The 25,913-nt window shown below is 49.9% G+C and overlaps 11 protein-coding genes across 11 annotated transcripts; 6 read left to right on the forward strand and 5 right to left on the reverse strand.

Moving 5' to 3' along the window:
- Positions 1-483: 483 nt before the first annotated feature.
- On the forward strand, positions 484-1,516 carry N7520_010745 (WW domain-containing protein; the record flags this gene model as incomplete). The annotated part of the gene is made up of 2 exons (XM_057144678.1): positions 484-575; positions 643-1,516. The coding sequence occupies 2 exons, from the start codon at positions 484-486 to the stop codon at positions 1,514-1,516; spliced, it is 966 nt and encodes a 321-aa protein (XP_056990432.1).
- A 297-nt stretch (positions 1,517-1,813) lies between these two features.
- Positions 1,814-2,666, reverse strand: N7520_010746 (uncharacterized protein; the record flags this gene model as incomplete). The annotated part of the gene is made up of 3 exons (XM_057144679.1): positions 1,814-2,016; positions 2,077-2,169; positions 2,222-2,666. The coding sequence occupies 3 exons, from the start codon at positions 2,664-2,666 to the stop codon at positions 1,814-1,816; spliced, it is 741 nt and encodes a 246-aa protein (XP_056990433.1).
- A 924-nt stretch (positions 2,667-3,590) lies between these two features.
- On the forward strand, positions 3,591-5,757 carry N7520_010747 (phosphate-sensing transcription factor PHO4; the record flags this gene model as incomplete). The annotated part of the gene is made up of 2 exons (XM_057144680.1): positions 3,591-5,193; positions 5,255-5,757. The coding sequence occupies 2 exons, from the start codon at positions 3,591-3,593 to the stop codon at positions 5,755-5,757; spliced, it is 2,106 nt and encodes a 701-aa protein (XP_056990434.1).
- Positions 5,758-6,480: 723 nt separating this feature from the next.
- On the reverse strand, positions 6,481-8,602 carry N7520_010748 (uncharacterized protein; the record flags this gene model as incomplete). The annotated part of the gene is made up of 4 exons (XM_057144681.1): positions 6,481-7,494; positions 7,547-8,359; positions 8,473-8,529; positions 8,588-8,602. The coding sequence occupies 4 exons, from the start codon at positions 8,600-8,602 to the stop codon at positions 6,481-6,483; spliced, it is 1,899 nt and encodes a 632-aa protein (XP_056990435.1).
- Positions 8,603-9,153: 551 nt separating this feature from the next.
- N7520_010749 (ubiquinol--cytochrome-c reductase subunit 2) lies at positions 9,154-10,767 on the forward strand (the record flags this gene model as incomplete). The annotated part of the gene is made up of 4 exons (XM_057144682.1): positions 9,154-9,393; positions 9,454-9,628; positions 9,752-10,611; positions 10,672-10,767. The coding sequence occupies 4 exons, from the start codon at positions 9,154-9,156 to the stop codon at positions 10,765-10,767; spliced, it is 1,371 nt and encodes a 456-aa protein (XP_056990436.1).
- A 956-nt stretch (positions 10,768-11,723) lies between these two features.
- Positions 11,724-12,942, reverse strand: N7520_010750 (putative mitochondrial DNA replication protein (Yhm2); the record flags this gene model as incomplete). The annotated part of the gene is made up of 4 exons (XM_057144683.1): positions 11,724-11,778; positions 11,852-12,524; positions 12,643-12,739; positions 12,826-12,942. The coding sequence occupies 4 exons, from the start codon at positions 12,940-12,942 to the stop codon at positions 11,724-11,726; spliced, it is 942 nt and encodes a 313-aa protein (XP_056990437.1).
- An 839-nt stretch (positions 12,943-13,781) lies between these two features.
- On the reverse strand, positions 13,782-15,453 carry cit1 (citrate (Si)-synthase CIT1; the record flags this gene model as incomplete). The annotated part of the gene is made up of 5 exons (XM_057144684.1): positions 13,782-14,888; positions 14,946-14,993; positions 15,067-15,151; positions 15,210-15,274; positions 15,346-15,453. The coding sequence occupies 5 exons, from the start codon at positions 15,451-15,453 to the stop codon at positions 13,782-13,784; spliced, it is 1,413 nt and encodes a 470-aa protein (XP_056990438.1).
- A 1,580-nt stretch (positions 15,454-17,033) lies between these two features.
- On the forward strand, positions 17,034-19,492 carry N7520_010752 (Nrd1 complex RNA-binding subunit; the record flags this gene model as incomplete). The annotated part of the gene is made up of 4 exons (XM_057144685.1): positions 17,034-17,153; positions 17,208-17,504; positions 17,581-17,683; positions 17,802-19,492. 4 exons carry the CDS (start codon positions 17,034-17,036, stop codon positions 19,490-19,492), a joined length of 2,211 nt encoding a protein of 736 aa, XP_056990439.1.
- A 503-nt stretch (positions 19,493-19,995) lies between these two features.
- On the reverse strand, positions 19,996-21,486 carry N7520_010753 (O-acetylhomoserine aminocarboxypropyltransferase/cysteine synthase family protein; the record flags this gene model as incomplete). Its single annotated transcript, XM_057144686.1, has 4 exons — positions 19,996-20,197; positions 20,248-20,816; positions 20,880-21,378; positions 21,440-21,486. The coding sequence occupies 4 exons, from the start codon at positions 21,484-21,486 to the stop codon at positions 19,996-19,998; spliced, it is 1,317 nt and encodes a 438-aa protein (XP_056990440.1).
- Positions 21,487-22,497: 1,011 nt separating this feature from the next.
- On the forward strand, positions 22,498-23,065 carry N7520_010754 (MARVEL domain-containing protein; the record flags this gene model as incomplete). The annotated part of the gene is made up of 3 exons (XM_057144687.1): positions 22,498-22,576; positions 22,626-22,908; positions 22,960-23,065. The coding sequence occupies 3 exons, from the start codon at positions 22,498-22,500 to the stop codon at positions 23,063-23,065; spliced, it is 468 nt and encodes a 155-aa protein (XP_056990441.1).
- An 827-nt stretch (positions 23,066-23,892) lies between these two features.
- On the forward strand, positions 23,893-25,759 carry N7520_010755 (putative arginine transporter; the record flags this gene model as incomplete). The annotated part of the gene is made up of 3 exons (XM_057144688.1): positions 23,893-24,091; positions 24,156-24,562; positions 24,668-25,759. The coding sequence occupies 3 exons, from the start codon at positions 23,893-23,895 to the stop codon at positions 25,757-25,759; spliced, it is 1,698 nt and encodes a 565-aa protein (XP_056990442.1).
- Positions 25,760-25,913: the final 154 nt, after the last annotated feature.

Consider the following 25,913-nt stretch of genomic DNA (forward strand, 5'->3'; position numbering starts at 1 on the left):
CATGGACATACTAGAAGAACTAGTCACCCATAGTTGCCTTGAACTGCCAACACCCGAGAGACTTTCTGCCGCGCAAAATGTCGTGCGGTGCCTAGAACAATAAAGTTTCCACTGTACCTCCTACACCATTCACGGTGGAGGTTTCGAACGTGTATTCAAAAAGTCCACGGTGTAATCAAGTAATAGAGGGGTTGACTGTGTACATGCTAGAAAGTCATGTACTAAACACTGTATGGTAATGTTCGGAGTGTGTAACTTCAACTTACCTGGAATGACGCACTGCCACGTTGTGGCGCAGTGGAATCGCGTTTTTTCTAGATCAGGCGGAGACTGTGGAGCACATATACATGTATACTTAGTTCATCACTTTCCCTTATCCCCCGTCTTTGATTGCTTTTGTGATCTCTCTTTCTTTCACTTTTTCATCGACTTGATCACTTTACTTTGAAATTATCGAATCCTTATACTGCATTCACCCTGCTTATGTCGGCTTCCTTTACGCCACCTTCCGGGCCTCCCCCGCCCTCCGTTCCGGAGGGGTGGAAGGCGCAGTACGACGAACGATATCAGTCATGGTACGACGGCAGCCCCAAAGATCTGATGATTGTCCCTTTAAGTGAGAGACCAGCTGACTCTTTGCAGGTTTTACGTGAATCTTATTACTGGAAAATCCCAGTGGGAACGTCCTGAGACACCAGCACCGTCTGTTGACGGACCCTCAAGCGAACCACCACCGCCACCATCATACGATAATACGGGCTCCGCTGACCCAGCTGTGCTCGCCAACGCTGGTGATCAGAAGCGACCACTGGCCTCAAACAACCCATACAATCCTACTACTTCCTCACGCGGCACTGCCAGCCCTACTATCGATGATGATGCCCGTCTCGCCGCTAAGCTCCAGGCTGAGGAGGATGCACGGGCTAGCAGCAGCAGTAGAGGTCCCGGGACACCGGGAGCTGCCGCCGATTTTTACAACGGGCAGCCTGCACCTCAATCCACCGGTTCCTATGCCTCTGGGCCAATCCCGGAGAGTTCGGCACCAGAGCAGAAATCTCGTAGCCGGGGCTTTCTGAGTAAATTGATGGGTAAGAGCTCTAGCAGCTCTCGCCCGCCACCTCAACCGCGGCCTCAATATGCCTCGTATCCGCAACAGGCTCCACCGAATGCCGGATACTACGCGCAATACCCCCCACAGCAGGCGCCAGGGTATGGGTACCCAGCGGCTGGATATGGACGATACCCATCCCAAGGCGGGTATTACCAACAGCCTCAACAGAAACATGGTATGGGAACTGCCGGTGCAGCTGCGCTAGGTGTGGGTGGAGGACTGCTCGGTGGACTTTTGATTGCCGATGTCGTGGAAAATATGGAAGATCATCATGATTATGATAATGGTGGAGGCTATGGTGGTGGTGGAGACTATGGTGGGGGTGGCTTTGGCGGTGGAGACTTTGGAGGAGGTGGTGACTTTGGCGGTGATGGTGGTGGTGATTTCGGGGGAGGGGACTTTTAAATCGTGCTTATTAGCGTTGCTTCAGAGGTTTCGATTTCGTGAAATCGTGCACTTTCCAGTGTTCGGTACAGATCCTTGGCTCTCCCGATGATGGGTTATTGGTTCTTTGTTCTTTTTTCTTTTTTCTTCAACTTGTGGCGTGATATGGAGGGTTGGGTCTAATTGTTTTCACTATGGACTGGCTTAGGATGGGATGGATTTATGATTTAGAGGAGCATTTGAATCGCTTTGTAATTCTATGAGCTTATTGAACCCCGTAGTATAGAACAAGATGGGATATGGAGTAACCAGTTCAAGCTAACGACGCCGTGTGGCTGCACCTGTGTCACGGCCGGTGGTCCCTGCTGGGGCAGCGTCGGCATTGGCCATGGGGCTAGATGAGGTACCTGCCATCCAACCAGCCAGATCAAATCCACCTCCAGCAAGAGCATTGTTTGCACCTCCCGTCAAGGGTGAGGAGCGTGAGTGTTCCTCAAATTCAGCACGCATTTCCGGGTCCACTGTATCAGTCAGTTAGATGAAATTCTCGGCTCAAGGGAAAACAAAAGGGTGAATCGTACTGCTTTCCATCAGCTTCGGCATGCCGAGAGTGAAACCCAAGGCAACAATAGCCAGTAAAATCATGGGGTTCTTAAAGAGACTTAACGGCGAGACTAGTACGTTCTTTAGCATGCAATTCTCGTGAATGCCATTCGCATCACTCACACTTGGCACGTTCCTCGAAGAAGCCCCTTCGACCCAGAAGTTTGGCCTCTACAATGACATCGGATTGTTGTTTGCCGGTCACATCAACAATATATTTCTCCGCACCACGGTTGTCCCACGGGTTTCCACGGAAGGTTTCCCAGATCCCTAGAATGGACCCATCGGCAGCAACATCGACTCGGTAAGGGGCAAAGATGTACTCGCTGGAACGAATATCCAACAGGTATGATTCCTGTTGGGCCGGAATATTATGGAATATCAAGGTAGAGGTGTGGGATAAGGAGGCGGTCAAAAGATGATCGTTGCCGGTGGAGGGGAGCGTGGTCAGAGTGGCATGGGTGGATGCGGGGAGCCCATGCGGATTGGGAAGGAAATTTGTGGATGGGATGGTGATTGTGAGGGAAGCTGCAGCCAGCTGACAGAGTATAAGAGCCAAGAGCAACATTGTGGGGCGTTAGAGTTGCTGTGAGGCTTAGGTATGTCCAGTGCTGTAGTTGAGTAAATTCATTGGAAGTTGGCGATTCAGACAAGCTTGGACCATGGGGTGTAATATATTTAGGTATATCACGTGTTTTACCAATGACTGAGTTATAACTGGGTTTGCGAAATCTTCAATAGAATAGAATTGGAGTTTCTAGAACTTCCAAACTTTCCCCTTTGAAGACCCATTGTCTTCATTGACGTTGTAAAATCCATAGATCCGATTGTCTCTAAAAGTTGATAGAAATCTCGGTTAGAAATTCATTAGTAAGAGCCGAGCTTGGTTTTCCCCTGTGGACTCTCCACCCCCACTTGGTGGACTCTCGATTAACTGGGGGAATCAAGAATCTTATGGAGAAAAAGAAAAACCCGGGGAAGTTTCAAGTCTTTAGAATTAATGAATTTCATTGACTTTGATGCATGTAGTATCAAAACTTGGTGCATATAAGACAAAAGTAACCCCATGTTTGTATGCAAGGCAAATGATGCCGCTATACCGAATTCTGTCAAATCTCACTTCACTAGACCATATTCTCCCTAGGATAGAAAAGCAGGCGCCTTTAGCGCGAAAGAAAAGACCTCATAGAAGGAAAAAGGTTCATTTTCATTCTGAAATGGAAAACCGTTCTTACCCGAGAAAAAAAAAAAGGTAAACGGGATTCTGTTCCAAAGTTCCAAAGTTCCACTTCAACTTCGTTCCTTTTCCCCTTCCCCTTCCCCTTCCCCTTCCCCTTCCCATTTCTGCCTTCCTGTAACTGCATGTCGCATCCTTGACATCTTGCCTTTGATTGGCTCGATCTCTTTTACTTCAAATTACTTTCCCCTCTTTAATTTGCCTTTCCTCTTCTCAAACCTTCTCACCCCTCCACCACCAAAGACGAAAGGCACCATGGAGCCACAATCGGCCATGTCATGGTCGGAACAACTCCATGAGAATACGCTCATCGCAGCGCCTGGGGAAGATGAATTTTCCAACTTCCTTGAGTTCGATATGCATTTCTCCGACTTGGAAGGGCACGGACCAGCACATTCCCAGATGCAGGAGCAACAGCAACAATCAATGGGACATCCTCCCACCACGGTACCCTCGACTATGGCCTCAGACCCGCGATCAAATATATATGCGACCTCAATGGAAGGCCTGGCAATGGATTTTGGACACCACTCGGCCCAGTCGCAACCCGCCATGCCCTACACAAGTACTCCCAGTATGACCCCAGGCTTCTGCGCCCAGGATTCCTCCCATCAGGCCATGTCACAACAGTCGGGCCACTACATGCAAGGCCCGCCGATGATCCCTCCGACTCCAAACAGTGTCGAAATGCACGGCAATGCAGTACGATACTCGCAGCGGATTGATGATAACCCGGAGATGTATGATCCTCGATACTCGCGCGTTGAGGACCAGGTATGTATCAGATTTGATATATCTAACCCTTTTCTCTCGGGCCTCTCTTGCTCACCAGGTTGCCAGGCGCTCTACACTCCCCTCATATCGCCTGCGATGACACCACTGGAAACCCAATTCCAACTGGACAGTTATGCCGTTCCCGGGGAATATAGCATCACTCCCCTCACCTCACCCGCTCTGGAGGCCCAATCGCACTCCACGCATGGATTTTACCAATCTAGACGGATGTCAGATGTGGGCTTTGTGCCCACCAGCGTCGAGGCCAATCAACTGCCGGGGACTTCAACCCCGGGCTCACCAAGCATCATTCGCAAGACCAATCGCCGACGCACCTCAACCACTTCTCACCTTTCGGGACGAAGCAAGGTCAAACAGTCGCCCTCCATACGGGCCCAGACGCAGCGGAGGGGAAGACAGGTTCCTAATTCGGAGGAGTTTTACAACAGCCTGTCCCAGGAATTGAATAAACCGCAGAACAATGATGTGCGCTCGCTTCAAGCTAGCAGCACCGAGGGCTCCGGTCAGGACTCAGTTTCGCCTGAACCCTTGTCAGAACCTTTGATGCTACCCCCGGCGCTACCTCCGTCGCGCAGGTCCCCGGCCATTGCTCCCCAAGCGACACAGCCTCCCAGTGCCGCGACTCCGGCGACTCTCATGCGCATCCAGCGATCACAACACACCCATGATCCATCGGGTCAGTTTATGGGACGAGCTCAACTGGAATATCATGACGAGACAATGGAGGACATTGCTTTGCCTGAAGCGGTGGAAGCCCCACAGTCGCGTCCTAGGATGAATCGCATTGACACCAGTCTCCGGACCATGGTCAGTCCAGCCATCTCTGCAAACTTGACTCCTTCACTGGAATCCAGGTCGGGACCCCCAAGCGGGACCGTTGCCATCAGCCCTCGCACGGCCGCAATGCCATCTCCCAGCGGGCCGATCCCGAAGAGGTCAGATCCATCCCGGTCTTCCATATCCAGTCGGAAACGGCCAAGTGTGTCTTCCACACACGCCAGCCCGCAACTTCGACCAAAAATTAGCCCTAGTATCCAGCCGCTGATGCGGGCCGGTGGTGAAAGTGAGTTCAACTTGTGTTCTAGTTTTCAGACCCTTCTGTTCTGGCTAACCACATAATATAGATTATGCGCAAGATGCGCTCTTGGCTTCCAAGTCGAACTATCAGCATATACTCGACGGGACTTTGCCCTCGGGTGTTTCATATCCAGAGACCTTGGCTGAGAATCTCAGCTCCAAGCGTACCAACCATAAATTGGCCGAACAGGGCCGGCGAAACCGCATCAACAGCGCTCTCAAAGAAATTGAAGCATTGGTCCCACCAGACTTTGTCCAGGCCCGACTGGCCAAGGAGGCTGCCTTGACAGGGGTCAAATCCGGCGACAAGGAGAAGGATAAATCGGCCAACCAGGCTATCAGCAAGGCCAGTGCGGTGGAAATGGCTATCGACTATATCAAGTCTCTGCAAAAGAGCCTTAATGACACCACTGCGAAACTGGCCGCGACTGAGGCCAAACTCGCGGGCTTCGCACTCAAAGATGGGAGCAACACCCCCACCGCAGGCAGCACCGAACAGGTGGCTAGCAATACAAACGGTCTTGAGTCGGAAGACAAGAAGAGTTCATGACCGAATTTACATTCTAAAATGGAATCGGGGATCGATTCACAATGTATTTTTTTTTGGATTAGGAAAAGGAATCGGATAACCCTAGGATTGTCATCAGCAGCTTTTGCTCTGGTTATAGCGTCGGTGTTGTGTCTTTGCTCTTATTGGGTGGCTTTTGTGTTTTCATTACTCTTTTATCCTTCTTTGTTATATCCTTATGATCTGTGTGTATCAAGATAGACTTTTTTGACATATCACCTTAGAGAATTGCTAGATCTAAAACCTGAATTATGTTCATCCTCAGTGTGTTTTGAATTATCATTCAATAAACCTCCAATTACGTCTCGTAACATTAATTATATCTAGGCTGTATGTACTCTTTCACGGTACTTTTGAGTGTCTAGTCTGATTATAGAAGATTGAAGATGACGAATGTAATACTTATACTTGGCATGTTTCAAAATCATTCCCAATTAGCGCACAGATTGGACTTGTACAAGGGCAAGTTGTAATCATCTAGCAATTCTCTTTCAATCTTTGAAATTTTGGACTATGGATATCTTCCAGGATTGATATACAGACTTGATTGCGTGTCAACCCACTCTGTGATTTTGCAGTGGGAAGATGAAGAAGATATAACACCTTGAAATGCTGCCTGGGTAGGTTTTGTCGCTCGTGTGGCTATACAGATGCAAAGAAAGAACCCCCCTGATCACCTTTAAAAGCGATGACGATTATATGGAATCAATAATCGCGGAACACAGCCACCATATCATCCAGGCGAGCCACTTCGGCAAGTAAGAGAGCTTCCTTGTCTTTCCAGCGCTGTAATAGTTCCAACTCCTCTTCAGTAAGGTACTCTTCCTCGTGGCCCTTAACATCGCTACGCTCGGTCTTCTCGAGGAAATCCTTGAGTCGGCCTCGCTCGACTTTGATGCGCTGCAAGGTTCTCGACATGGCCTTGTATGTGTCCTCCAAGATACTGCTGCAGACACGGTCCGGATCATAGTACCATAAGAAAATAGTCTTGGAAGGCTGGCGTTGTGCGTCCTTGGGCACTTCCTGTAAATCCACAAATCCACCAGACTGCATGCTAGAAAGTGTTTGTCGCAGATCCTTGAATGGAAGAAGACTGATTTCTTGAAGTCGCTTCTCATCTAATTTGCCCTTGGCATGGAGCACACGGATCACACGGATGGCAACGTCGCCATACCTAGATTCAATCATTCGTTCCAGTTCCAGGTGCCGTAATTTGCGGGCCAAGCCACGGAACCCTACCCGCCACTTGGGGACGCCATACAGCTCCACGCACGATGTGAGACTATGAGGGGGTTGTGAAAGAAGTTGAAGGTGTTGGTTGATCTCCCAGGCTCGATTGGGACCACTGGACTCATCGTTGTCAGAGCCCTCATGGTCACCGTTGACCCCATTTTCCAGAGGCCGTTTTCCGCGTCGATTTACCGACTGCGAAGATGAGTCTAGCGGGGCAAAGGCCCCTGAAAGGTCCAGATAAGGATCAATATCCCCTACTATCTTCTCTGCATCGATGGGTACAGTCCACTGCTCTCCCTCTTCGCGCTCACGTGGGATCTCATCGGAATCTCGGCAGCGAAGCGTGACATATTCAATACGACGAAGGAGGGCGTCATATACCTGTGCAGTCGCCGGAGGTGCATCCTGCTCAGCAAGAGTGACAAACCTAGCGTTTCGCAACGCCACATCCAACTTTTCATAGTTGACCCGCACGACCAATCCGGACTGAAGAGGAACGTCAGCTTCCAGTACCACGGTTGATTATAAATGCCCTTACCTCCATGGGGGTGTTGTCGAATTCGTCCTCATCTTCTGACCAGTGGTCCTCTGTCATTTGATGCCCATTTACTCCGTTCTCTGGCATTTGGTCATTCCGTCCAAACTTCCTTTTGACGCCTCGAGGAAGACCATCAACCATGAGCCCCTGAGAAAGGTCGGCGTGTGTCCGATTATGTACCAGTTCCTGGATCTCAAGTGCGACTGTCTCTTGCTGCCTCTTCCCCTTTAATGCCTTTATATCTGAACGGGCAGATACGGTGCGTTGTGCCTCAAGTAGATTATCAGAGGGACTCTGGAAGTGAGCGTCACGAACACGCATCAAGTATCCATGAGATGCGAGAGCTCTGAGGGTAGCATGGAAAGGAGCGGGCTTTTTTTCAGGAGAGTGATCTCCGTTGGTTCTGCCGGATTGTTCTTCAACGTCCATATCATCCTCCTCCGGTTCTTCGTTGCCATTTGTTTGTCCATTTGGAACTATGGACGATAATGATTGAAGCTCGGGAAGGGTTTCGAGGTGGCTGACAGAGGCATGACCAAGGAATAGGATTGCTTCCATGACCCGGGCCGCATATTCACCCAACCGATCTTCGACCAAGTGAAGAATCTTTCCCGAGCGCACGAGGTAGTATGCGGCATGGGGATTTGATTCGTAGTAGGTATTGTTATCTTCAAGAGAAGTGAAATAGTAGATGAGATGGTGCTGTATCATGGCTGTCAGGCCATGGCGGAGCTGACGGTCAGTCAGGCGAGAATAGAATTTTAGTCGAGGAAGAGAAAGCCGTTCATAACGTTGGAGAGTCGAGAAGATGCGCTATGAAACATCGAGCTAATGATTAGCGTTGCTCTGGACCTGGAATTCGACCAAAATAAGGCTATTCTTGCAGAGGTGTATGTGCATCATATTATTATTTCAGGAATACTTACTGCGAACAGCTCTCCAAAGTGATCCTCGATGAGGAGCGTACAGAGCTCCACAGCATGCTGTGCAAAGAAGTGTCAGTCACTAGATCAAGGTCAGTGGAGGGGGGTTAGCGCGAACCTGGGACATCATCATCGTGTATTAATAAGGCTTGCCAGCCTCCAGTCCTCATGAGGAGCAATTGAGGGTCACCGCAACAAGTTCATGGAGGGGAACTGATATAGTTGCGAGAGAGTATTGCGGCGGGCACTTTTTTGCTTATCAGTCACGTGAATGATCATCTGATTCTGCATATACAACTTTCCTCCTCTTTCCCGTCCCTCTGTCTATCTTTCTCTTTTCTTGCTTGTCATGAATTGATATTATAGGAATTGTCTTCTAATAATTTAACTCCAAAATATATAATATATATCATTCAAGTCAATATTCATACTCATTTATATATAACATTACATATCAAAAGTCTTGAACTTCTTAGTAGAAAAGTTCTTCCGAGTCCGTCCGACTCGTCACGGCAACCAATCAGAGTCCGAGTAATCAACCTGGCCCCGGCATCTTGAAGCTTTTCGTAACCCGTCTGCTTCCATCTCCCGACGCATCCCCCCCTCCCCTCCCCTCAATTGCTTCACTTAAAGCCCATTCGGGTTCCTTTTTTTTCCCCCTTCTTCAATTCTCCCTGGCGCATCATGCTGTCGCGGTCTTCCCTCAGCCGAAATGCGCCGCGTGCGCTCTCCGCCGGCCGTCGGGCCATGGCCTCTGCTGCCAACCCGACCTTCCAGTACGATGTCACCGAGGCTGCCGGTGTAAAGGTTGCCAACCGTGAGGTCAACGGTGCCACCGGCACTCTGGCCCTGGTGGCCAAGGCTGGTTCTCGTTACGAGCCCTTCCCTGGTTTCTCCAATGCCCTTGACAAGTTCGCCTTCAAGGTCGGTCCGCAACAAATCATTGTCCATCATCTTCCTCAATGCTGACCTGTCTATTCCTAGACCACACTTAAGCGTTCCGCACTGCGCATCACTCGGGAGGTTGAGCTGCTGGGCGGTCAGATCTCGTCGACACACTCGCGCGAAAACGTCGTTCTCCGCGCCAAGTTCCTCGCCAATGATCTCCCATACTTCACAGAGCTGCTCGCTGAGGTTGCTGGCAAGCCCAAGTTCACCGGTAAGTGACTTGCTATCACGGATGGGGTAATTGAGCTTGAGAATGAAGTGAAAAGGGTGGAATATCAAAATCTTTTTTTGGGGAGGCTCACCCGACTGACATGAATTCTTATTTTGACATTAGACCATGAACTGAGCGAGGTTGTCAGCCAACTCCTCAAGTACCAGCAGGACGCCGTTTACTCCAACGCCGAGACCGTCGCCATTGATGCCGCTCACGGCGTCGCTTTCCACCGCGGCCTGGGTTCTCCCGTCACCCCCAGCCAGTCTACCCCCTATGAGAAGTACCTGTCCGCCGACGCCCTGGCCCAGTTTGCTCAGGATGCCTACTCCAAGTCCAACGTCGCTTTGGTTGCCACCGGTCCCAACTCCGCCGATGTCACCAAGTGGGTGGGCCAATTCTTCCAGGATCTCCCGACCGGTGCCTCCTCCGGCCAGTACAAGCTCCTGTCCACTGAGCCTACCAAGTACTTCGGTGGCGAGCAGCGTCTCCCCTCCAAGGCCGGCAACGCCGTCGTGATTGCCTTCCCTGGCTCCAGCGCTTTCGGTACCGCTGGCTACAAGCCCGAGGCTTCCGTCTTGGCTGCTCTCCTGGGCGGCGAGTCCTCCATCAAGTGGACCCCTGGTTTCTCTCTCCTGTCTAAGGCCACCCAGGGCTTCTCTTTCCTCAACGTTTCGACTAAGAACCACGCCTACTCTGATGCGGGTCTCTTCACTGTCACCCTTACCGGTGCTGCCGACCAGGTTGGTGCTGCCAGCAAGAATGTTGTCGATGCCCTTAAGAAGGCCGCTGCCGGTGAGGTCGCCAGCGAGGACATTAAGAAGGCCATCGCTCTGGCCAAGTTCAGTGCTTTGGAGTCTGTCCAGACTCTCGAGACTGGCCTTGAGGCTACTGGCTCCGGTCTGGTTCACGGTAGCAAGGCTTACCAGATTGGCGAGATCGCCAAGGCTATTGAGAACGTTACTGAGCAACAGGTCAAGGAGGTAGGTTCCGTTTTCTCATTTCTTTGTTGAATCTATTTATGCTGACTATGATTTCTACAGGTTGCCCACTCCTTCTTGTCCGGAAAGGCCACTCTCGTCAGCGTTGGCGACGTCCACCAGCTCCCATACGCTGAGGACCTTGGTCTGTCTGCTTAAATATCCCTTGTATACCATACAACCCCTAGACCGAGGGAAAAGCGTGTTTCCTCGTTTGGATTTGATGTGATCACTTGTGCCTAGATTCTTTCCCGATATCTCCTTTGTGTTTGAGGGTGTAGTTGACTGTAATACAATTGTACCTTATTCAATGCGGCTCCCCTGTAGTGATTCCGTTTTACTTTTTTCTTCCTTCGGTCTTACTCCTTATTCTGTCGACAATGGCTGAGGATCCAAACCTACTTCTTCGTGTCCAATCCACAAGCAGGCAAAATCTCGGGATATAGAAGAGCAGAACATGCCAAAATGACATGACCACGCACGTGTACCAAGCCTGGTACATGATGAGCTTGGTAGCCCTGTCGAATGACCCTTCCAAAGCACCAGTTGATAATCTGTGGTTTCTTTAGAAAAAAAATTTTGCTCCTGTTTTCAACTCCAAATAGTATAGGGATCTTCATATGAAATGACATATGAACAAGTAATTTCTATTAAAATCACATGAGACAACAAGTATAGCTTACATGACTTAATAGCCGAGGTCAACATGGCCGTATAGCCACATGACATTAAGACAATACGGATAAATGGAAGCCAATACAGTGAAGATGTCAATACAATACCAGGAGCCTTGCCAAGAGCCGATTTACGCCCCCGAGATCGGATGATTCGACAAGAGCTTGGACGGGGTAGATTTACCCCGAGAACACAGGGAAATATGAATTCAATGTCCTACTATCGGAAGAATCAATGGCGCTCTGCTTTCTCTCCAATCTTTATATCGTCGATTCAGAAAATTACAAAAGGTTGCGTTATTTGAGTATCAATCACAATTGCATTCAGTGGGTATCGGGGTCTGTTTCAAATTATGGATGTATGAACGATGGGAATTTAAACAAAGTCTCGCTCTTCTCCGACAACCGCTGCATAGCAGAAGGGTATCTCAAACCTTCTCTTTAGTGCTTAGCGGTGACAGTATCGCCAGTCAGTTTTTCGACTGCTTCTTTGGCCCTATACAAAGACAAATGTTAGCTCGGGTATCATGAGGGAGGGGGGGGGGGGGGGGGGGGGGGAAACAACGTACATGTCACCAAGAGCCACCATGCAGACGGTCTGCCAGATGCCCAGACCAATACGGGGAGCGACACCGCGGTAGAGACCACGGATACCGTTGGAATCGTAGATGTACTTGAAGGCCTTGCCGACAGTAAGGTTCTTGGGGCGGTTGGGGTCAACGGTCTTGCTCTGCATCTCGACACGGATGACTTCAATGGGCTGGTTCCAGGCGGAAAGACCACCACCGAGACTGGAGGCGAGGATCTTCTCCCAGGCGGACAGCTTCTGGCCATCTTCCTTGCCGGTGACCTTGCGGATGGCAGACTCGGCCAAACGGGAGAGACCGAAGCGAGAACCCCAGTTGGTAGTTTGGCGAATAGCGACGGCATTGACGCCACGGTTGATACCCCGGATACCCTCCTTGCGGTAGATATCCATGAAGGTTCCGAAAGTGCTCGCGGGCTGGACGCCCTGGGCAGCCATCTTGTGCTTGGTGATCTCGACAGTCTTCATGCAAGTGCAGAAGCCCATGGTGGCATACGCCTGGGCGATACCACCAGCCATACCACCGCTGATACCGCTAACGAAATCATTGGCACCGAATCGGCGAGCCTGCCACTCCGCTTCAGAGGCGACGAACAGGAGGACCGCGCCCTTAGTGGAGGCCTCAATCCAGGCCCACGGAATGAGTCCTTGGTAGTCTAGAGAAAAGATCTTCGGTCAGCTTCATTTGATTCCAACAGGATTGGCCGCCTGGCCGGAGTTGAACCCCACACGCAAGGTGCGTGCATCGGAGGAAAAGCGAAGGGGGCCACATACAACCGAGAATCCCGCCACGGCCCCAAATCCGACCCATAGCTGTGCCGAAGCTGTCGCCCCGGTTTGCGGCCATGGTTGTCTTGATCACTTCCAACGGCTAGAAAGGAAAAGAGAGGGATGTTAGTGGATGGGGATGGTTAAGCATCCTCACTAAGAAGGGTGCAGAGCTTAAGAGTTACAAACCTGTCCCAATGTTGTGACCTCAAACAAATTCAAACCAGCGCCCAGTAGCAGGTTGCTGAACTTGACGGGCTTCTTCTCAAGCTGAGGCGCAACGGCCTTCTCTGGAGTTGTCGACATTTCTGGAATGGGGATGCTGCTGAAAGGGGCCCTGACCAAGGGATGAAGGGGCTTCGTAGCTTAAGGGAATAGAGAAGAGAGTAGAGGGAGTAAAAGACTCAGAGGAAGGAGTCCGGGGTTGTGAAGAAAAGTTGGTATGGAAAAGAAGAAAGAAAGCTGGGGGGAGGAAGGTATCAAATATCTTATAGGGGGAAATCGGGGGAGGAGTCGGTACCTTAAGCCAAATAGTTTCCACTCATTCTATTGGGTACAGAGTATCTCCCATACCGCCTTCTCTTCTGCTTTCAACCTGTAATACTACGTAAAGTCTTAAAACAACTGCTAATTTCGGACATTCAAATTAAACCCCCCCCCCCCGAGATTCGCCAAATTTTGATCGAATTGTTTAAAAGCTGATGACATTTTTCACGGAGTATTCCGTACGGAGTTCTCCATGTTCTCATATCGCCCTAACAACGAATTATTTACTTGACTATTTTTCCATCCCAAGTGGGTCAGCTGAGAAGGTTGAGCCTCCCCAACAATTCAGTGATTGATTCTCCTCAGTAGCCGTCAGACCATTTACCCAATTCAAAACATTTTGGCCTTATCGTACACTAAGATACGATGCATACATCACTTTTGATTTACTTTTTAAAAGTCCGAAAATGATGAAATACGAAATTTACGTGACCCCATAATCATGATATCGAGGAAGTGTGCTGTTACAAGGCCCGCTCGAACCGGTCAAGTCCTATCATACATGACAAAAAACAATCACAGGACTAGATATAAAAAGGAATAATACATGTCATGTCTTAACTTAAGAAACATCCCCCAAACCATTTGTGCTGTCAAATTCACAGCTTGGCACCGACCAGCTTGGCGTAGGCCTCAGTGCTGAAGGACTTGGGGCGCTCAATGGGCATACCAAGAGCACGGTCGATGATCAGCTGGGGCAGGACACCAAGAGCACGGGAAACACCGAACAGGACGGTGTAGAAGTTGGCCTCAGTCAGACCGTAGTACTGGAGGAGGACACCGGAGTGAGCATCAACGTTGGGGTAGGGGTTCTTGGTCTTGCCGTGCTCGGTCAAAACACCGGGGGCAATCTTGTAGACCTGGCTGACCAGCTTGAACATGGGGTCATCGGGAAGCTTGCGCAGGGCAAACTCGCGCTGAGACATGTAACGGGGGTCAGTCTTGCGCAGGACGGCGTGGCCGTATCCGGGAACGACCTGGCCGGCGTTCAGGGTGGACCACAGGTAGTTCTTGATGGACTCATCAGTCAGATCGTTGCCAACGGCAGCCTTCATCTTGGTGAGCCAGTTCAGGACCTCCTGGTTAGCAAGACCGTGCAGAGGACCGGCCAGACCCTGGAGACCGGCGGACAGGGAGAGCATGGGGGAGCTCAGGGCGGAACCGACAAGGTGAGTGGTGTGGGCGCTGACGTTACCACCCTCGTGGTCGGAGTGGATGGTCAGGTAAAGACGCATCAGCTCAACAAAGTCCTTGTTGCCGGCGAAGCCGAGCTGGTTGGCCAAGTTGTAGGAGTAATCCTTGTCCTTCTGGATGGGGGCGACCTTGCCGTCCTGGAAGACGTTGCGGTAGATCTTGGCGGCAATGGTGGGCAGCTTGGCGATCAGGTCCATGGAGTCCTCGAAAGTGTAGTTCCAGTACTCCTTCTTGTTGACACCCTTGGCGTAGGCCTTGGAGAAGGAGGACTCGTGCTCAAGAGCGGTCACGGCCAGGGAGAACTGGGCCATGGGGTGGAGGGTGCTGGGGCAGCGGTCGATGAGCTCCTCAACGAACTTGGGAACATCGGAGCGGGCAGCCCATTCGGCAGACAGGTCACGGACTTGCTGCTCGGAGGGGATCTCGCCGGTCAAGAGAAGCCAGAAGAGACCCTCAGGAAGGGGCTCCTCACCACCGGGAGCCTTGGGGAGAAGTTCCTGGATCTCAGGGATCTAGATCGGGGTGTTAGATGCATGTCGACCTTCCACTTCCCATTTCCAATCACTTACGGTACGGCCACGGAAACGGATACCCTCCTCGGAGTCAAGGACGGAACCCTACATCACCAAAAAAAAAAAGTCAGTCTGACAGTCCGTGCGCGTGATGACGCTATCAAGATGCAAAACCCACCTCCCAGACGAGAGACTTGATACCACGGGCACCACCGTAGGCCTGGTCAAGGGTGACCTCGCCGATGACCTTGTTACCGAACTCCCTGCGATTGTATCAGCAAAATGACACGTAGTTTGGTTGGTTGGCACGGAATGACATACTTGCGGAGCTTCTTAACCTTCTCGATCTCGGCGGGCAGGTTGTCGGCGAAGGTGTCCTTGAGGGACTATCCGGGGGAATTAGTATTCCAATTGATGATCTTCACGACTATATTTCAATACTGGGTTGAAGACACACCTTAGCCTTGGCGGAAGAGTAGCAGCGAGCGCCGTTCAGGGCAGCAGTCTGCACGGGCTTGGCCACGGAGGACCGCAGAACGGAGGAACCAATTCGAATGGAGGCCATTATTTATCTTTTTTTCAATCTCTACAAGAGAAGTTTGGGAAAGAAAGGATAGAGCGGATGGGGGAAAGAAAAGGGAAGAAACCGGGAGCTCCCTTTTCTCGGATAAACTTTTATAATTCTTTTGCATTTCTCCGTGATCCTGCCGGTCCCGGTTCGGGCTGATCAGGTAATTTTACTCCCAACGGTACATGTAACACCGTAGTGTCTCGGGCTGCCGTGTATCTTTGGTATTCGTATATTTGTATTTTGTATCAGTACCAAGTATGTATACTATTTTGGAGCTTCTAATGAATCACCAGTATATCCGTGTCCGTTGTAATACATTTCTCCCCACCCAATCTGATTAGGGCTAACCGAGGCTATAAGTTGATCTCATTAGGGGTTCTAGATATACCGTTATTATACGGAGTGTAAATACCCACTATCCCTGATAGGGTCATCATGGCAGTGACGTCGGCAAAGACGGTAGGTAGTCTCGGGCTGCCGGAAGTGCGGGTTGGGGCACCTCGGCATCAAAATGGGTTCTAACCACCTTCTGGAGGCACCTGGGATGAGCATCTGATTCGATATTCCTGACCCATGATGGCATTGTGCATATGATTTTGGTAGATGACTTGATTTTCATATTCATGTATATATTGAAGCTCGACTCTCTACAATTCCATCTCCGTTTGTAGCCGATTATTTCTCAAAAAGCTCACCGAAATTGGGAGGAGAGACTAGAACCAAAACAGTAAAGATTCAAACCAAAAGAAGCCGACATTCGCCAACGGAAATCTTCCCGGCCCCATCCTAGCTCTCAGCGGAGTGGGTTCCTATCTGTTAGTGCTTGAAGTCAAAAGTCCCCCCATCAACAAAACGTAGCCAGGGGAACGGAACTGATTCCCGAATGGTACGGAAGACGTGATCAGCTAAATGTGCAGAGAACATGGTATGTCAAGTCACGTGTGAATTCATTCCAAATAAAGACTAGTGGATTTTCTTATTACACTGTCTTCCTTTCCCACCGCTTTACTTACCGCTTTTTTTCATATTTTTCATTTCCTTCATTTGTTCCACTTAACATTTCTCCTTCCGTCACGTTCAACTCATCAACTCATCGACCAGTCGACCATCTTTTTATCTCGGATCCAACAACTCGAATTCTTCCACGGATAGTACTCTGTAAATCCGTCGCTGGATTCTTACTTTCTTTTTTCTTGGTCCTGGAATTCACAAGTACGCCTTAGGTTGTACCCTCGTACTCGTACTTCAGGCATCAAAAGGCGAAACCCCCCCCCCTAGGCTGTATTCCAGCTGTAGGCGACATCTTCTTTTTCTATTCTGGCCTGGTTCAACAGTGACTCCTATGCTGTAGTGAAGAAAACGGCTAGATTAACTTTTTCCCGACACCTAATCTTGTTCAGGGAGAAAAAACCCCCAAAACCAAAAAAGAAGACATTTTGCCCCAATTACTCCTCGCAATTGTGTTCAGTAGCCTGGGTCGACGAAACTTCGTTTTCCTTTTCGGGTCCCCCAAAAGACGGCAATAGACCTTTCACTTCTGAACAACTTCCCCTTTTGCTTTATTCTCCGTCAACATGTCGTCAGCTGTAGCGGAACTGGAGAGTTATCTCAACTCCATGCTGGCTTTGAAAGCCCCTGGCGTCTCTGGCTCCAAAATCCACAGCATCACAACATTGTGCACAGCAAATGTTCAGGTACGTTTTTCACTCCAAATTCACCGTCTCGACCATATGACTAACCCTTCACAGAATGAATCCGTTCTTATTCAAAAGATCTACACCCATTTCAAAAAGGCACCGGGCACCCACAAGTTGGGCGTACTCTATGTCGTAGACTCTGTAACCCGACAGTGGGTAGAAGCTGCACGCAAGGCTGGACAACCACCTGGGAGTTCCGCCCCAGATGGAACTTTCGCCGCTGGTGTTAACCGAGTCACCGAACTTCTGCCTGTTTTGATGGGAGATATCATAAACACCGCCCCACAAGATCAAAAGGTACGCAATAGATATGCATCCGAATTCGATGTTGGGGCCGATGGCCCTGGTGTATGCGTCCCGCATGACTTCGATTCTTTAGAGGAACCGTATGATTAACGTATCTCTTTCTTTCTTAATTGTACAGGACAAGATCAAGAAGCTCATTGATATCTGGGAGAGGGGATGCACATTCCCCCTTCCTATGCTCGCCTCCATGCGAGACAAACTGAACACGAACACCCCCCAAAGTAAGCTTGGATCCTTCACTCTTATCATCAGATTGTTTTCCTATCGAATTGGTTATCGTGTTTCTTTCTTATCTTCGTGTATGCTTGGTTTTGGGCTTCAATCTAACCGTTTGTTCAGACGTCGAGTCAACCACTCCTGAAGGATCTCCAGCTCCAGGTTCGAACCCAATGGGAGGGAACGCCTCTGCTGCTGCCCCAGATACCTCGAGTATCTTGAAGGCATTGGCCGACATGGCCAAGCAGAACACCGCCCCCGCTGCCCCTGCCCCAGCCCCAAACCCACTGGCGGCTTTGAACCCCTCTGCCCCGTTGCCAATCTCATCCGCCGATGCCTCGGTTCCCTCCTCGGCTCCCAACCAATTTGCCGCCCCCAATGCTATGAACCCCTACGCTGCTCTGGGCGCTCTCGGTCAGAACCCCGCCTTGGGCCAGCCTCAAACCCAGAGCCCTACCCCCAACCCGATGGCAGCCATGCTTCCTCAGGCCGCAGCTCCAGCTATTCCCGATGGAGGTGCAATGGCACAGCAGCTTCAGCTGCTCCAAATGCTTGCCGCTCAGGGAATCCCCCAAGAACAATGGGCAACTGCCCTGCAGCTCTTCACCATGAGCAACATGGGCGCAAACCCGGCCCAGCCTGGCTTCAATAATGCCATGCCGGGGATGCCTCCGATGCCCGGTATGCCTGGAATGCCCGGAATGCCTGGAATGCCTGGAATGCCTGGAATGCCTGGAATGCCCGCGATGCCTGGATGGGGCTCACAAGATAATCAGAATCGAGATGATCGTGATCGTGACCGCCAATACGGTTCCCCTGGAGGATATCGCCGCCGTTCACGCTCTCCCGGTTGGGACCGACGCCGTACTGCTTCTCCCCCTCGTCGCCGTGACAGCCCTGTCTATGGTGAGTACCGTGGTGAATCCCCTGGTCGTCGAGGTGATCTTCGGGATGCCCGTGGACGTCGAGGCAATGAGTACCGCCAGCGTAGCCCTGGACGCAGACGCCGTTCACCCTCACCTTCTCGCAATGACCCTAATCTCCCCCCTCCGGGTCCTAAGCTGATTGAATGGGATTATTCTATTGGCCAAAACAACATGAAGGTCTTGAGTCGCACCCTTTTCGTCGGCGGTGTCACCTCCTCCGAGGCCAACCTGCGTGCCCTGTTCGGCAAATTTGGTATCGTCCAAACCTGCATTGTCAATGTCGACAAGCGTCATGCATTCATCAAGATGATTTCTCGCCAGGATGCTATCGCCGCACGTGATGGGATGGAGTCGTACCGCGCGGGTGAGATGCAGCTGCGCACCCGGTGGGGTGTTGGATTCGGACCCCGTGACTGTAGCGACTACCAAACTGGTGTCAGTATCATTCCCATTGAACGTTTGACCGAGGCAGACCGCAAGTGGATGCTTACTGCGGAGTACGGTGGCACTGGTGGCCGTCAGATTGAATCTGGAATGGTGGTAGAGGAGCCTGACATTGAGATCGGTGCGGGTGTATCTTCCAAGGCTATCAGCCGTCGCATTGCAACCGACACTGGTGGCAAACGGGGCCCAATTTCCACTCGCACTCAAGGTGATCGCTTCACTGGTCGCCGTCCGGAGCGTGATGGTTTCGGTGGGAGTCACAACTCTGGCTCTCATGATCGCGGTGACGTGAACAGCATGAACAACCCTGGTGTTCCTCCTGCTGTTCCTGCATATGGTTTCAGTTTCCCTAATATGCCCATGCTCCCACCTGGTTTCATGATGGGTGGTCAGGCTGGCTCCATGCCGACTTCTCAACCCCCGCCTCCGGGTCAGGGTGAGTAAAGTCAATGGGACTCTCCTACATATTATCATTTCCGTTTTGTTTTCTCGCCTTTTTTTCTTTTTCTTCTTGTTTCTTCGTGGCCTGGATTTGGCCTTTCTGACCATTGTCTTCTAATCCACCATTTTTGCATGGGCATCGGTATTGTCCACATGGGGCAACTGGCGTTTTGATGGGTTGGCACGATCTGTATCAAAATGACTGAAGAGGGAGGTTCTCTATCTTTTGCGTTTGGGATTTTCTTCAATTACCTTTCCTCTTTTATTTCTTATGCCTTTTCTTCTCTTCTCTTTTTTTCCTTTCCCTGTAACATCTGCATATGCCTTCTGCGAACCGAATTGCGTTATGAATTAATGCCCATAGGCAAGAAACAACCCCATTACGGACTTATTCTTTACCACATATATTTCCCTTCATTGTAGCTACCCTTACTGAAACGAGTCTTTACTTGATTGCGTTAATTTGTGGTGTTACCGTAAAAACATGGCTATGGGAATTCAGACTCTTAACCCGTATGATCCGTTAGTGTTGCCTTGGATGCACGAAATGACTGTTCAAAATCAGCAATGATATCGTCAATATGCTCAGTGCCGACGGAGATTCGGATTCCATCTTCGGTCACACCAGAATCACGGCGCTCCTGCTCGGTCAACTGTTCATGAGTGGTAGACCAAGGGTGGATGGCTAGGGTCTTAGAGTCTCCAACACTGGAAATGGTCAGTAAATTCCACATACTATATCATCGAGGGAAGCTCACTTAGCAAGATTAGAGATCAGCTTAAAACCATCAACCACCTGACTACCGGCAGCGGCACCACCTTTAATGCCCACCGACAAAACACCACCGAAGCCGCGCGGGAGGTACTTCTTAGCAAGGGCATGAGAAGGGTGATCCTCCAGACCCGGGTAGGATACCCAGCTAACATGCTCGTTCTTCTGCAACCATTTAGCCAAGGCCAAAGCATTTGTGGCATGACGCTCTGAGCGCAAACTCAAAGTCTCGATCCCCAATATCAGCTGTTGTGCCGCAAAGGGGTTTAAGGCTGAACCCAGATCCCGCAGAATCTCGACTCGAAGCAGGATGGCATAGGCAGCGGCGCCAAAGGTCTCCCAGAACTTCAGTCCGTGGTAGCTTTCCGAAGGCTCGACAAATTGTGGGAAGCGAGCACCGTGTTTGCCCCAATCGAATTTGCCGCTGTCGATAACCACGCCTCCAATTGTGGTGCCGTGGCCACCGATCCATTTGGTGGCACTGTGCACAACGATATCGGCGCCATGGTCGATGGGACGAACGAAGTAACCGCCCGCGCCAAATGTGTTGTCAACCTGAGCCACGATGAGTTTCTCGACTGTATCTTCAACCAAGGAATCCAGGAGGATTCAACTTACCACCAATGGGATCCCCTTGTCATGGGCAACCTTGGCAATCGCTTCGAAGTCAGGCACATTATACCGAGGGTTGCCAATAGTCTCCAAGAACACAGCCTTGGTACGGTCATCAATGGCAGCTGCAATATCGACAGGGTCATCGCCCTTGACAAACTTGGTGGTGATCCCCAGACGCGGGAAGAGCACCTTGAATTGGTTGTAGGTACCTCCGTATATGTTGCTAGTGGCGACAATATTGTCGCCGGCATGGGCCAGGGCTGAGATAGCCATGAACTGGGCGGCCTGGCCCGATGAAGCGGCGACAGCAGCAATTCCACCCTCCAGGGCTGCAATGCGTTTCTCAAAGACATCCACGGTGGGGTTCATGATTCGGCTGTAGATGTTTCCAAACTCCTTGAGGCCGAAGAGTCTTGCGCCATGGGCGGAGTCATTGAAAGTATAAGAGGTGGTGGCATAAATTGGAACGGCGCGGGAGTTGGTCGCTGCGTCAGGCTCATGACTATTTATTTATTTGAGAAACTGCTCATCGAGAAAGAATCACAGGGTAGAGGTATACTCACCCCGCATGAAGCTGAAGCGTTTCGAAGTGGAGACTCTGGTCCGACATGGTACAAGTACGGGGGAATTTCAAAGTTTTTAAATGAGGAAAAGAAGACCAAGCCAGTGCATATGTGGAATATATTATAGATACGATCAAGAGGGGGAATTGCGGGGGAAGAACTCGATGGCGTGATTTAACAAGGTTGTTCCTGTCTCTCGGGCGAGTTCACAATGGCAAAAATAGAGACGCGATGGCGACATGTCACATCCATATAGATGTGATCTAAAGAACCAATTATTTCGATTATTTCAACTCGGATCGAAAGAAAATAAAAGGGAAAATTGCAGATTTTAGTACTACATCTGGCATATTTTGGGGTAAAAGTAGCCAAGCAAGGGTTCGTGGGGGGGGAAGTGAGTCCATGGTAGCGAATTATGTATAACATGGATAAGTTCAACCTTTGAAACAATAGAATATAGATAGATAATCTCTTATATCCCATTAGAGAATGGTAAAAAATTACATCACATGTCTAATGGAATATTTGTAATTTGTACCTGAACCTAAGTATGATATGCGATCGAGTCCACGGTAGAGTAAGACTTGGCAACAAAGAAACCTTGGGATAGATTCAGCAATTGAAAATATATAACCGTTGAGGCAGTTGAATGTGGAACTACATTTAGAGCTTATTGTCAGACTTAGATAGGCCACACCAGCTCTAGGCAACAGGACAGATCAGTGGCTGTGTCATCTGTTCACAGTAGATGTACAGTTATAGGCAGCAGAAATAATACAAGATTTACATATACTCAGGAAGCAATGCAAATAGAAATTGATATTAAAAGTACTGTCGCATTCCAAGGTCAAGATTTTGTAGGTCATTTTTCCCTTGTGATCCTTATGATCCTTCCTCAGCCCTATTGGGTAGCTGCAAGCCACCTGACTAGCCTGTCACCGATGACGCTTGCGCGACGCCAGTGGCTTGACCCTGACTTTATATACTACTGATTTGGAGGGAAACACAACATTATACCCTTAACGCGCATTTCCATCAACAAATATTCCAACCCAAACATGGCTTTACCTTGGATCTATCTTGTTCGGTTCTTTCAGATCCTATTTGGCCTGATCGTGTTGGCCTTGACTGCTTATGGTACGTGAACATCCATCCTCTCCATCATCAACTAACCTTTTTTCTCCAGTTGTCAGCACCTTCAACGGATGGTCATATTCCAGCACCGTGGACTTCAACCTATTTCTGGGCTGCTGGACAACATTCCTGGCCACTCCATACTTGGCAGCGGCCCCGATCTATGCCCCACACCTCGCCCACCACTATGTGATGCCGGCCATGGAGGTGATTACAATGATATTTTGGTTCGCGGGTTTCATCGCCATGGGTGCCCAACTGCCTCCGGCGGTCGGCTGCACCTGGAGCACTTGTCGCGCCCTCCAGGCAGTAACGGTGTTTGGATCATTTGAATGGTGAATTTCCTACCCCTTCTCAACGTGATTGCGTCAACTGATCGGACATAGGGCTCTTTTCATGGTGACCACTTATTTTGCCATGATCGACCTAAAGCATCACCGCAACAGTGGTGAGAGTGCCCAAAAGACGCATAATGCCCATCTGGGAGTCTAACTAGTCCGGCATCCTGTGTTGATTTCCTATACCTTATTATTGTTGGACGTTGTTCCATGGTTTAATGTTTTAGCGGCATCCGATACCCGAGCTGTATGTCATATGAATTAGTGGACGCTTATCACCGGGTTCCACATTTAACGGAAACGGTTGTGGCATTCACGCAACTGTTAATAATAACGAGTTGATTGGTTCATATTGAACTCTGTTATCAGGCCCATGCAAGAAATTCTGAATTCTACATCTCTTGAAATATCCCAGAATGGTATGAAGTTATAACGTAACATCGAGGCAACTTTAAACTTTGGGCTAAGCTGATAAGCAGATCCATATAGTCATTGATTTGATCAATGAGTATTGACAACGTACTTTTACAAAGTAATATAGAGAGATCTTGTTTTAGTACTCCTAATCCGTGCAAGTTGTCGCCACCAGAAGGGAAAATAGGGAAAAAAAAGAAGAAAAAACTCTGTTGCTTTGGTTCCGCGGCCCACTTGGACGGAAAACATCAAAAACTTCGATGAATCTTTTGAAGAAAAAACCCCCTCTCTATAGAAGATATTCATAATTCATTGGATATTTATTCTCAACCTTGATCTTTCTCACGTTTGAGTTGATTTCCAAGACTTTTGCTTGCCGATCTAGGAAGTACTTGGTAGTCGCGTGCTTCTCCACATCGGCTTTTCCCTCGGAGGCATCCCGCTGTACAAGGTCGTGGTTCCCCGAGTGGAGACTGAGTTACGCGCGACTTTTTTGACCTTCAGATCCTTCTCTTCTCTTCTCCTGAACTTAACCCACACCAGTGTCCCAATCTCGACCTGTCAATTATGGCCTCAGGCAAGGTCTGGAGTGCGCCGTGGTCTGAGAAGGGAAAGATGGCAACTGAGACTCCCATCTCCTCGTCGCAGGTCCCTGAGACCGAATATGATCACGACTATGAGAAGCATGGCGCCAATCGGGATTCCAACCCAATGCCCGATTTGAAGCGAAAGTTGAAGAGCAGGCATTTGCAGATGATTGCCATTGGTGAGTAGATACGACTTTGCTGATACCAGATCTCGTCACGTTAACCTTTTCCATCGTTCTGTAGGTGGAACAATTGGAACCGGTCTCTTCATTGGTAGTGGTACCGCCATCGCAAATGGCGGCCCTGTGGGCGCTCTCATCGCATACATCTTCGTCGGAACCATCGTCTACTCGGTCATGACAGCTCTGGGAGAAATCGCCACCTATCTTCCTATTCCTGGTGCCTTTACCGCATATGCAACTCGATTCGTTGATCCGAGCTTGGGTTTTGCCATGGGTTGGATTTATTGGTTCTCTTGGGCCTCAACTTTCGCTCTCGAGCTCACGGCCACCGGTCTGATCATTGAATTCTGGGATAGCAGCATCCCCATAGCCATATTCATCGCAGTCTTCTGGGTTGTGATCATTATCTTGAACATGATGCCTGTCAGCTGTTATGGTGAACTTGAGTTCTGGTTTGCAAGCATTAAGGTGAGTCATAACTCTTTGTGGAATTGTGGGTTTCGCAATTTACGCAGAACCCCACTTTGGCCCGATTGCTCTGGAGCTTAATTCTGACAGAGGGTTGATTGATAGGTGATTACCGTCGTTGGTTTTATGATCTTCGCGATTTGCGTGGATGCGGGTGTTGGCGACCAGGGATACCTCGGTTTCCGTTACTGGGTTCACCCGGGTCCTTTTGTCGCTTATAGTGCTGTCACTGGCAATGATAACCTAGCCAAGTTCGTTGGATTCTGGTCCGTTCTGATCCAGGCCGGATTCTCATACCAGGGTACTGAGTTAGTCGGCATCGCCGCTGGTGAGACCGAGAATCCTCGCAAGACTGTCCCCTCGGCGATCCGCAAGACCTTCTACCGGATTGTCTTCTTTTTCGTTCTTACCATTTTCTTCATTGGGATTGTTGTGCCTTCCGACAACGAAGGTCTTCTTGCCAGTGAGGGTAGCGGAGCCAGTGCCAGCAACGCCAATGCCTCTCCACTTGTGATCGCAGCTCGCCTTGCTGGGGTCTCGACACTTCCCAGCATTATCAACGCCGTGCTTCTCACCGTGGTGCTCTCGGCGGCCAACTCGAATGTCTACAGCGGTAGTCGTATCGTTGTTGGTCTTGCGCAGGAGGGTTTCGCGCCGCGATTTTTTAAGAAGACTACCAAGGGTGGTGTGCCCTACTTTGCTGTCGGCTTCACCGCTCTCTTCGGTCTTTTGGGTTTCCTAAATGTGTCGGACGCAGGGTCAACTGTGTTTGACTGGCTGCTCCAGATCGCCGGTGTGGCTGGCTTCATCACCTGGGCCTCTCTGAACATCTGTCACCTTGCCTTCCAGCGGGCGCTCAAGGCTCGTAACATCTCCCGGGATGTTTTGCCATACAAGGCTATGTGGCAGCCATGGTACTCGTGGTATGGACTGTTCTTCAACGTGTTGATCATCCTCACTCAGGGCTTCACTTCGTTCCTCGGGTCCTTCCAAGTCAAGGAGTTCTTTATCGATTATATCAGTTTGATGCTGTTCGTGGTTCTATATGCAGGTCACAAGATCATCGTTCGCCCTGCGTTCGTCAAGCCGATTGAGGCCGATCTGGACACTGGCCGAACCTCCTTTGAGAATGAGACGTGGGAAACGAACGAGCCAACCACTTGGTATGGCAAGGTGTGGGGTTGGATTTGTGGATAATTGATGGAGTGATTTTCTCCTTGTTCTATAGAAACTGTTTGGTTTTGTTCTGAGCTTTTGTTGGCATTGGGTGCGGCGTTTTGGTACATACATCCATTGTTACCTTATATATATAGTTTGATAGTGATATATCTCCTCTTGAAGAATCGCATAA

The sequence above is a fragment of the Penicillium odoratum genome, assembly GCF_028828045.1.
Source record: "Penicillium odoratum strain IBT 22623 chromosome Unknown utg000008l_segment0_segment0, whole genome shotgun sequence".
In the NCBI taxonomy this organism is placed as follows: Eukaryota; Fungi; Ascomycota; class Eurotiomycetes; order Eurotiales; family Aspergillaceae; genus Penicillium; species Penicillium odoratum.